Here is an 11,230-nt window from a genome sequence, read left to right as displayed (position 1 = left end):
GATTACCCCATTCAACTTTAGAAAAATAGCCACCATCTTCTTACTTTAATCATAGTTGCTTTCACTAATGGCTCCCCACTTTTTCAATTCCAATTATTGTTAAACCTTCGTTTTCATCATTTTCTCCTCATTACCATCCAACTCAAAACTTTTCTTCTTTTTTACATCACTCCAAAATCCATTTTTCTTTTTTAAAAATAAATAAATAAATAAATAATTCTTTATTTAACCTAATTAGCCTAAAAAAGAAAATATTTTTTAAACATATTTTCACTCTTTCTCTTGCTTCAGTATTAAAAAAAAAAAAAAAAAAAAAAAAAAAAAAGCCTTAAAACAAGGAATCTAATAAAGCATAATTAAAAGTGGAATTAATTTAAATTTAATCTAATTATTTAATTATTTAATAATCTCCATTCCACCCAACAATTGAGTACTCCTCACCCACTCTTTATATTTGGTTCAATCGTTTTGGGGCACATCAAATTCAAACCTTTCACCTTCTCTTCGTTCTTGGGTTCCTTCTCATCAACATGGTTCCTTCTTCTCAAGCTCCCAAGGTGAGCCTGCACCAACCATGGCTATGGCTATCGCTATGCCTTTCTCGACCCTTTTGTTTGTGTAGCTTTGTTGTAACCTCTCTTTTATTTGTATAGGAGATTCCCGACCGTGACCAGAAATGGAAGGCGGAGGCCCCGACACGACATGCCAAATGGTGGTACTCCACCTTCCATACCGTCACTGCCATGATCGGTGCTGGCGTTCTTAGCCTGCCTTATGCCATGGCTTATTTGGGATGGTAACGTTAAATCACCACTAAACTCAAAAACTTGAGTTAATTCATGTCAATTTATATTCTTAATTGAAGTGAACTAAACTGTCGTATGAGCCATGCAAGAGATTGAATTGACATTGAGCTATAATATCGTGTTATCGTCGGTTGATAAGACCCGTGTTAAATTATGATTATTTGACGTAAATATTCACCTCACCAACTTTTTCTTTTCTCTGTTGTTTCGCGATCAGGGGACCTGGAACGATGGCTTTGTTTATATCATGGTGCATGACTCTAAACACGATGTGGCAAATGGTACAACTTCATGAGTGTGTCCCCGGGACTCGTTTCGATCGATATATTGACCTGGGTCGATATGCTTTCGGCGAAAAACTTGGCCCTTGGATTGTTCTACCACAACAACTCATCGTCCAAGTCGGTTGCGACATAGTATACATCGTAACAGGCAAGCCCATTATAACATCAACATAAACGAAAGTATCTCGATTTCATAAAAATATCAACGTGGTAACTCACGTTCGGGTTCGGGTTCGGGTTACAGGAGGGAAGTGCATGAAGAAGTTCATGGAGATGGCTTGTGTCAACTGTGCTCAAGTCAAACAATCCTATTGGATTTTGATATTTGGTTCAATTCATTTCTTCCTTTCTCAACTTCCAAATTTCAATTCCGTTGCTGGTGTTTCTCTAGCAGCTGCCATCATGTCCCTCAGGTAATTAATTAATTAATTAATTATTTATTTATAATCAAAATTAAAAATTAAAATTAAAATTAAAAAGCTTACTTTATTTATAGAATATGTTCTATATTTCTATATTCATAAATCTTTTCAATAATATATAATTTTTATATTAAAAAAAGATTTTTTTCCAAATTATTCTTAAATCTTTTGCTTTATTCTTTCTTTCAAACATGATGTTTTAGGGACCAAAAAGCAAAAAAGTTAAAATTTCTTATTCCCTTGAATAAATATAACGTAATCAAGGGACCAAAAAGCAAAAAAAAAAAAAAACTTTTCATCCCAAAAGAAATTAAAAATTTTAATAATTAGACAATTTAAGCATAGTTCAACTCATTAAATACTAATTATTTTAAATTAAAAAGTTAAAATTTTAAATTTTATATAAAAAACGGATCGGATGGAAGGTCATTTTCGAAATAAAAGTAAACTTTAGTTAGGCATAGGGTAAATTAAAGTTTGTATCTTTAAGTTTGATAAGCTCGTTAAAAGATTAGGTTAAATTTTTATGGTTAGAATATTTGATATATTAATAAAATATACCCTAAAGGCGATGCATTTTATGGTCTTGTCTTTAATGACCTGACGTTTTGACTCATTTTAGGATTTCGAGAAACTCGGGAATATTTTTTTATTTAAAAAAGTTGACTGTAAAATATTTTTTAAGTTAATTTCTTATTGATATAAACATTCTTAGTAAAAATATTTTGGTTAAATTACAAATTTAATCCCTATAATTTAGAGAAAGTTAAAATTTAGTCTGTGGGACGTGTTCTTTGATTGTAGCTACTCGACCATTGCGTGGGTGGGGAGCCTAAGCCGAGGGCGAATCGAGAACGTGAGCTATGCGTACAAGACAACGAGCATGGAAGATTCAATGTTTAGAGTGTTCAACGCCTTGGGGCAAATCTCCTTCGCATTTGCAGGACACGCCGTCGCTCTCGAGATTCAGGCCACCATACCGTCGACACCGGAGAAGCCCTCGAGGGTTCCGATGTGGAAAGGCGTGATCGGAGCGTATTTTATCAACGCCATTTGCTATTTTCCGGTGGCTTTGATCGGATATTGGGCATTTGGACAAGATGTTGAAGACAATGTTCTTTTGAATCTTAAACGACCAGCTTGGCTCATTGCCTCTGCTAACCTTATGGTTGTCGTTCATGTCATTGGCAGCTACCAGGTGATGTCAAATCACTTGATTAACTTTAATCATGTAATTAATTGTTAATTAATTTAGGTTTAATCATGATGTTTATGATTAATCTTGTTTAGGTTTATGCCATGCCTGTGTTTGACATGTTGGAGAGGATGATGAGAAAGAGATTGAATTTCCCTGATGGATTTTGCCTCAAGTTTATCACTCGAACCGCTTATGTCGGTAAGTTACTCATTAGTGGTGTTCATATGACTCGATAACTCGACCAATTCGAACTACTCAATCCAAACGATAAAAGTTGAGTTGGGTTAGGTTTTTTCCGTTTGGGTTGACTTGAATGTTTTACAAAACTCAAAATTTCGGTTTGGTTCGTGAGTTGACATTTTTTGGTCAGGTCAACTCGACCAAACAAAAATAGAGTTACAATCCAACTCACCCATGCCGTACTTTTAAGGTTGGTAAGATGTTTGGGTTGTGATTAGTAAATGTTTGATATTTTAATTTTATAAAATATTAGTTATTAACGTAACATGAATAAATAGAATTTTTTAATAATAAAAAAATAACTCAATCTATTCAAATTGCTTGAGTCACCAACTCAACCACCCCAAAATTTAGGGTTAGTCCGAAAGATTTTCCCAACCTAACACGAAACTAGAGAGTTGGGTTGGGTTGTGAACTCTATTCGGATTGGCCGAGTCACCAACCGAACCACCCCAAAATTTAGGGTTAGTCCGAAAGATTTTCCCAATCTAACACGAAAATAGAGGGTTGGGTCGGGTTGGGCTGTGAACTTTATTCGAATTGCTCGAATCACTAACCCAACCACACTGAAATTTCGAGTTAGTCCAAAAAAAATTCTTAACCCAACACGAAAATAGAGAATTGGGTTGGGTCGGGTTATGAACTCCATTCGAGTAGCTAAAGTCACTAACCCAACCATCCCAAAATTTCAGGTTAGTCTAAAAAACTTTTTCAACTCATCTAAACCCGTGTACACCCTTAATGATTATGCACTATTGTTTCTCATACCCGTCTTCTAGTTATGTCATTACAAGTCAACGGTCTCGATCAACGAGGCGAAGATGGATACCAACTTCAAATCCTTATCGGACCCGCCACTCAAATTCATTAAATTTGACCAAAGTTTAGTCTCTTAATAATCTACATTAATTAACATAATGTCATGATTTTTTTTGTTACAGCATTCACAATATTTGTGGGTGTGACATTCCCATTCTTCGGCGACCTGCTTGGCTTCTTCGGTGGCTTTGGGTTTGCTCCCACTTCATATTTCGTAATATTTCTCTTTATTAGGCTATTTCAAATAATTATTGCTAATTATGATTAAGCATTGCTAATCTTAATTTGGATGCTAATTAATCAAATTGCAGCTTCCAAGCGTAATGTGGCTAGTGATCAAGAAGCCAAAACGATGTAGTTTCAACTGGTTCATCAACTGGGTATACATTTATTAATCATAATTAATTAGTTTAATAATTATTAATGAATTAATTAATTATATTGGTGGTTGTTACAGGTAAGCATATTTGTCGGAGTGTTCATAATGTTGGCATCCACTGTCGGGGGGCTGCGCAATATTATAGCTGATGCTTCCACTTACACTTTCTATACCTAATATATATATATATATCTAAGTTCTTGACGTTGACTTTTGTAGCTTTTTTGACTTAATTTTGTTAATGAATGCAATGTTACTTTTTGTACTTAATTTCATTTTGTTTGTGTTGTTTTTTTTTAATTAATTTCTAGTTGGGTGTTCGGATCGGAAAAATTTGATCGACCCAACTGATAAGTATAGTTTAAGTTGAGTTATGAACTTACTTGAATTGGGTTGGGTTTAAATAAATGAACGTTTTTATCATGTGTTTTTAGATTGAGTTTAATTGAACCAACTTGAGGTTATTGTGAGATCCCACGTCGGTTGGACATATAAACAAAACATTCATTATAAGAGTGTGGAAACCTCTCCTTAGTGTCATGCTTGTCCAGGGCGTGTTGCCCATGGACGCATGCCTATGACAAACCGAACCCTTTATGTCTTTCTATGTTGTAATGTTTTCCTTTTGTATTTTTAGGGAGTATGACGTTTTGGAAAAATCGTGTCTGGGGCTGCTAGACATGAAATGTCTCAAAATGTACTGTAGGGGGATATGACTAGTTGTCAACTTCTCCCTACCCGATAGTTATATGCAGAGTAAACCATTGTTGTCTTTTGCTTACATTCACATATAACACTAATTTCAATTTCTCAATCTTGTTTTCAAAACTCTCTTTCGAAATCTCTCTGCTCCCGTTTTCTAAAACTTTCTTCTTGAACCGGGGCCAGAGGCTCGAGCGTACATCGCTTGGCCATAGGGGATGCAAGAACGAGTAGGCTTAACTCACTTGCTGTTGAGAAGTGAGTGTCGCACAATCGTAAGTCCGCTGCCATCAAAGTGCGATTGTGACACTTAGCAGACGCATTTTAAAACCGTGAAACTGACAATGATACGTAACGAGCCAAAACAGACCATATCTGCTAACGGTGAGCTTGGGATGTTACAAATGGTATCAGAATCAGACACTAGTCAATATGTTAGTGAGGATGTTGAGCCCCAAAAGGATGATTGTGAGATCCCGAAGTAAAAAAAATTCAGTGAGAAATCATGTTTATTTATTTATTATTATTATTTTTTGGGTCCTAAAATGTGGCAAAGACTTTAAAATTAAATTCAACAATTTTGTAATAATAAAATTTGGAAAAAGTGAGGCACAAAAAAATAAAGATTATAAGAGAAGTTTATAAGTGGGTACTCATTATGTCACCGTTTATGTATAATCAATCTTAATTAGTGGCGTGTAATCAATTAATTGGAATATTTTATAAGTGGATTACTTAGTGCTAATTTTCCTATTAATAATAAACTCATAATCCACATTTTACTTTAATTATTAATTTATTATATTTTATGAAATAAGTTATTTTTCATTAAATAATAACATTATTATTATTTTAACCCTCACACGAACTTCATTCCAAATTGACCAGCGGCCCAAAGGCCCATAAGAAGTTGGGCCTCTAGCCTTGCTAGCACAACAGTTCGGAGGCCCAGTTGTTGACTTTCGATTATCAAAACGACGTCGTTTCTAGAATCTCCTTTTCGTCTTCCTCCTCCCTCGGCTTTTCGCAGTTCCTCCTCTGAAAACGAATCAGTCCACTTCCATTTTTCCTATTTTATCCTTCGAATTTTGTAATCTTTTGAAGAAATTAGCAGAATTGTTCCTCATCGGAACCGATTTCCGCTTCAGATTGACAAGAAAAGAAGCCATGGAGATTGCGATTTGCGGCAAATTAGCTCTCTCACCCAACCATGTCTTCAACCCCAAACCAGGTACAAGTTTTAATTCACTCTTTTTCTTCATTACTCATCATCAAATCTTCTTTGATTCTACTTATTTTCATCCGCCATTGCTGATTCCTCGAGAAATCGTACATATATCGTCCTTTTAATCTATCTTATTTTCCGAGTGAGTTTGACTTCAATTCTGGGTTTTAATCTTTTAATCCCAACTAAACTTGGTTTATGAACAAGTTTGTTTGCTTTTACTGAGATATTTGATGATCTCAATTGATCTATGGAGTTTCGATTCTTGTGCCATGGTGCCAAGCTTATCTGTTTGCATTGAGCTGATTGGAATATTTGATTGCGAAGGGCCGGCAACTGTAAGGAATGTACCATAAGACCAAAAAGTGCAATATTTTTTGTGGAAAAGGATTTTCTGTGTATGCTGATATCTTGAATGGATTATATTCCATTGTTCAAGAATCTTCTGTTCCGTGGCATCTTCCTTATTCTAGATTTATAAAAGAAATTCCTATTTTTATCCTAGTGTGATCTGTAAGCTGCCTAGCATATAGTATCCCTCTTTATTTTCCCATCTTGTGGCTATTCTTCTATTATTCTTTTGCTTTGTACTTTGCTTTGTATGCTTTTTTTTGTTTTGTTCCATATTCTCTTTTGCATATGGCTTAGTTGTCAATCACGTTGGAAGCTGCTTCGTTTCTTGCTATAGATGAACTAATTACTTTCTATGGAAGATTAAGATTACTTTTATTACTTTATGTGAGATCCTACATCGGTATTGGTTGAGGAGGAAAACAAAACATTCTTTGTAAGGGTGTTGAAACCTCTTCCTAGCAAACGCGTTTCAAAAATCTTGAGGGAAAATCCAGAAGAACAATATCTGCTAGCGGTGGGCTTGAACAGTTACAAATGGTATCAGAGCCAAACATTAGGCTCCTCGTTAAAGGGGGATAGGCATGAGACAGTGTGCCAATAAGGACGCTGGGCCCCGAAGGGGGGTGGATTGGGGGGTCCCACATCAATTGGAGAAGGGGACGAGTGACAGCAAGGACGTTGGCCCCAAAAGGGGGTGGATTGGGGGGGTCCCACATCGATTGGAGAAGGGGACGAGTGCCACCAAAGACGTTGGCCCCAAAAGGGGGTGGATTGTGAGATCCCACGTCGGTTGGGGAGGAGAACGAAGCATTTTTTTATAAGGGTGTGGAAACCTCTCCCTAGCATATGTGTTTTAAAAACCTTGAGGGGAAGTTCGGAAGGGAAAGCTAAAAAATGACAATATCTGTTAGCGATCTCAGTTACACTTTATTTGCTCTGAGATATTTCTATGATTTGATTCTTCTCCTTTTACAACTTTATCTGAATTTTCAAAGTGCAGCACTATGAGTAGATTAGCAATGGATAATATTAGCTTCTTATAAAAGTTTCATTTCAGGGGAGAGAAGTTCTGTCTGTAAAGGGCTATGCTCAACCCTTTGTGCATCCGTTGTTAAATCAGCAACAACAGCAGGAAGAGGAGGAGGAGGGTTGTTGGAGAGGCCTGTTATTGAGAAAGCCACTCCTGGAAGAGAATCTGAGTTTGATTTGAGGTACTAAACATTAGACCCTATGGTTATGTATTATGTATTGAAAAAGATTACTATATACTGATCTAGAAAAGGGGACAAGGAAAGAATAAAGTATACCAGTTAAAGACCTTAAAGAGATCGACAGATTCTGGTGTAGGGTCGTCCGAAGACTAACGGTTAGATGGTTTTTCGCTAATCTTTACAATTCGAATTCTAAATCAAGACTACTACTCTTTAGCAATGTGTCTCCTTACATGTATGAATCACTTTGTATCGCCAATGCAATGGTGGGTATGATTTTAGAGACATGGTCATCTTATTAGCCATGTGCCATGTTGAACTTTTATGTGGGAAAACCAAAAAAAACAAAGTTAGAGGTTGAAACCACTGAACTTGCTTATGTTCCCGAGGTTGAAACCACTGAACTTGCTTATGTTCCCGAGGTTGAAACTACTGAACTTGCTTATGCTCCCGAAATTCAGAGGTTGAAACTTCTGAACTTGTTTATGCTCACGAAAGTTAGGGGTTGAAACCACTGAACTTACTTATGCTCCCAAAAGTCTGAGGTTAAAACCACTGAACTTGCTTATGCTCCCGAGTGCATCCTTTTATATATATATATATATATATATATGAAACAAAGCATTCATTTTTGGAGTTGGTCTTGTTCTTGTACCTTTACCTGACTGTCATTAACTAAATACATTGAGCTTTGTATTCTGAAGGCTAAATGAATGGCATTAGAAGTATTGCAGTTGAAGTAAAGGAGAAAAAACGAGTGGTATGAGCCTGAACTGCAATGATCGAAAAACGCTGGTTTTTTCTTTTTTTGACTGTTAAATCGGGACCGAGCGGGCTAAGTTCATGCAACTTAGGCAGACTTCTGGTTATAAGTTGATGTTTAATCTAGTCTTGAATGTTTCATTGCACAACTGCATTGGTTTCATTCTTCTCTGTTGGATTGTTCAGGAGATCAAGGAAAACGACGCCACCATACCGTGTGATTCTGCATAACGACGACTTCAACAGACGAGAATACGTCGTTCAAGTCCTGATGAAAGTGATTCCTGGAATGACACTGGACAATGCTGTTAACATCATGCAAGAAGCTCACTGCAATGGCATGTCACTGGTGATCATTTGTGCGCAGGCTGATGCTGAAGAACACTGCACGCAGCTCAGAGGCAATGGGCTGTTGAGTTCAATCGAACCAGCGAGTGGCGGGTGCTGCTGAACTTCTTCATCCACTGGGTCATACGTTTATGGTGTATCAAGTTAGTCTTCATAACCAAAGGCATGGAGATAGGTAGGAAACTGGTATAATATAAGTATTGCACAACTCTTACTATATTTTCTTTGTTTTTGGAGTAAAAAAAAAAAACTTTTATTTTTTATTTTTAATTATATATATATATATATATATATATTTTTTTTTTTTTAACGTTCGACATGAGAGGTGAATTTACATTTTCATTATTTTATAGTAAAATTGATGAAAAATGTCGATAAAATATCACTAATCGGACATTAATATTAATTATAAAGAATTTAAATTTATTTTAAAATGGTTATATTCTTATTTATCGATTTTTTATTGACGTTGATAACATCTGGTACCAATGAAAATATTAATATTTTTTTTGTTATATCTATAATTTTTTTTTATCTAATTAATTTATAACTTCGGTTGTATTTTTAATATAATATTACATTTGAATGAGAGTGTGAGTTTGTAAAAGAAGGTAAAAGCAATTAACATTTTAATTGTCACATTATATAAATAATCATCTTAATCCAAAGTATGAAACCATATAATAAAATTGTAATTCTATTCGCGGCTTTCAAACTCTCATTTTCTTACTAATTGATGACATTCGCGGCTTCTCTTCTTCTCTATTCAGTATAAATACTACTGCCGCACCCTTTTCTTTTGCTTATCCTTTCTCACTTCAATGTCCATGGCGAAGATTTGGTTATTCCTTCTTATTGCTGTTTTCGCCTCTGTTTCCGGCGGTCTCTCCCGGAGTTTGCCTCACAGGACTAAGACCTCGGTGCTTGATGTGGCGGCTTCGATTCAGAGGACTACGGAGATTTTTGCATTTGAGGTTAAGTCTCCGGTTGAAGAAGAGAAGTCCGTAATGGATTCGTCTTCTTTGGCTCTGCAGTTGAACTCGAGGATTTCGATTGTGAAAACCTCGCATAGTGACTACAAATCGCTTACATTATCCAGACTGAGCCGCGACTCTGCTCGTGTTAGATCTTTGACTGCTAGGATAGATCTAGTCATTCGAGGTACTACTGGAGCGGATCTTCGAACTTTCGGGAATGGCGGTGGTTCGCGATTTAGGGCTGAGGATTTCGAGAGTCCGATTGTGTCAGGCGCCAGTCAGGGGAGTGGTGAGTATTTTTCTCGAGTTGGAATTGGTAGGCCGCCGAGTCCGGTTTATATGGTGCTTGATACTGGTAGTGATGTAAGTTGGGTTCAATGTGCGCCTTGTGCCGATTGTTACGAGCAAACTGATCCGATTTTTGAGCCGACTTCGTCTACTTCTTTTGCATCTCTGTCCTGCGAAACAGAGCAATGTAAATCGCTCGATGTTTCGGAGTGCCGGAATGGTACTTGTCTTTACGAGGTCTCTTATGGCGACGGCTCTTCAACTGTTGGCGATTTTGTTACTGAAACTGTCACTCTTGGCTCGACTTCTCTCAGTAACATTGCCCTAGGTTGCGGCCATAACAATGAAGGTTTGTTCGTCGGCGCCGCTGGCTTGCTCGGACTCGGCGGCGGCTCGCTTTCGTTTCCTTCTCAACTTAATGCCTCGTCGTTCTCATACTGTCTCGTGGACCGTGACTCAGATTCGGCCTCGACTCTCGATTTCAACTCACCGATTCCTCCCGATGCGGTAATCGCGCCGCTACACCGGAACCCTAATTTGGACACGTTCTTCTACCTCGGCGTGACGGGACTAAGCGTCGGAGGTGAGATTCTTCCGATTCCCGAGACATCGTTCCAAATGAGCCAAGACGGAAACGGCGGGATTATCATCGACTCCGGCACCGCCGTGACGCGGTTGCAGACTACCGTTTACAACTTGCTGCGCGACGCCTTCGTGAAGAGCACGCCCTATTTGCAGTCCGCACGTGGCGTGGCATTGTTCGATACTTGTTACGACTTGTCGTCGAAGTCGAGAGTCGAAGTGCCGACGGTGTCGTTTCACTTCGCCAACGGGAAGGAACTGCCGTTGCCGGCCAAGAATTACCTGTTACCGGTTGATTCTGAAGGAACGTTTTGTTTCGCCTTCGCGCCTACGGATTCGGCGTTGTCAATCCTCGGGAACGCACAGCAGCAAGGGACACGTGTCAGTTTTGACCTCACTAATTCGCTTGTTGGGTTCTCGCCCAACAAATGCTGATTAGTATATAATTCTATTTTCTTTTATTAATGAAATTTTCGCCTTAACAATTTTCTTAATCCCTTCTTTTATTATGCGCTAATCGTTGATTTACGGAAAGTGGACTTTCTATTTGTCCTTATAATATAGATTATAAAATATGGACCACTGGGCAACGGTAAGTGGCAAGATTCGTAAATTCTTAGATAGCGGGGGATA

General features: G+C 37.5%; 3 protein-coding genes across 3 annotated transcripts; all 3 read left to right on the top strand.

Moving 5' to 3' along the window:
- The first annotated feature begins 438 nt into the window (after positions 1–438).
- LOC111449233 (lysine histidine transporter-like 6) lies at positions 439–4,581 on the top strand. Its single transcript, XM_023089037.1, has 9 exons — positions 439–557; positions 654–796; positions 1,024–1,238; positions 1,335–1,503; positions 2,317–2,710; positions 2,803–2,908; positions 3,892–3,983; positions 4,081–4,149; positions 4,227–4,581. Exons 1-9 carry the CDS (start codon positions 531–533, stop codon positions 4,323–4,325), a joined length of 1,314 nt encoding a protein of 437 aa, XP_022944805.1. The 5' UTR covers positions 439–530; the 3' UTR covers positions 4,326–4,581.
- Positions 4,582–5,859: 1,278 nt separating this feature from the next.
- LOC111450035 (ATP-dependent Clp protease adapter protein CLPS1, chloroplastic-like) lies at positions 5,860–9,019 on the top strand. The gene is made up of 3 exons (XM_023090177.1): positions 5,860–6,081; positions 7,487–7,640; positions 8,589–9,019. The coding sequence occupies exons 1-3, from the start codon at positions 6,018–6,020 to the stop codon at positions 8,851–8,853; spliced, it is 483 nt and encodes a 160-aa protein (XP_022945945.1). The 5' UTR covers positions 5,860–6,017; the 3' UTR covers positions 8,854–9,019.
- Positions 9,020–9,362: 343 nt separating this feature from the next.
- On the top strand, positions 9,363–11,125 carry LOC111449928 (protein ASPARTIC PROTEASE IN GUARD CELL 1-like). Its single transcript, XM_023090014.1, has one exon. The coding sequence runs from the start codon at positions 9,572–9,574 to the stop codon at positions 11,030–11,032; it is 1,461 nt and encodes a 486-aa protein (XP_022945782.1). The 5' UTR covers positions 9,363–9,571; the 3' UTR covers positions 11,033–11,125.
- Positions 11,126–11,230: the final 105 nt, after the last annotated feature.

Source organism: Cucurbita moschata, unplaced genomic scaffold (assembly GCF_002738365.1).
Source record: "Cucurbita moschata cultivar Rifu unplaced genomic scaffold, Cmos_1.0 Cmo_Scf00011, whole genome shotgun sequence".
Taxonomy (NCBI): domain Eukaryota; kingdom Viridiplantae; phylum Streptophyta; class Magnoliopsida; order Cucurbitales; family Cucurbitaceae; genus Cucurbita; species Cucurbita moschata.
The sequence above is the reverse complement of the archived record's forward strand: the minus strand, read 5'-3'. Positions and strand labels throughout refer to the sequence as shown.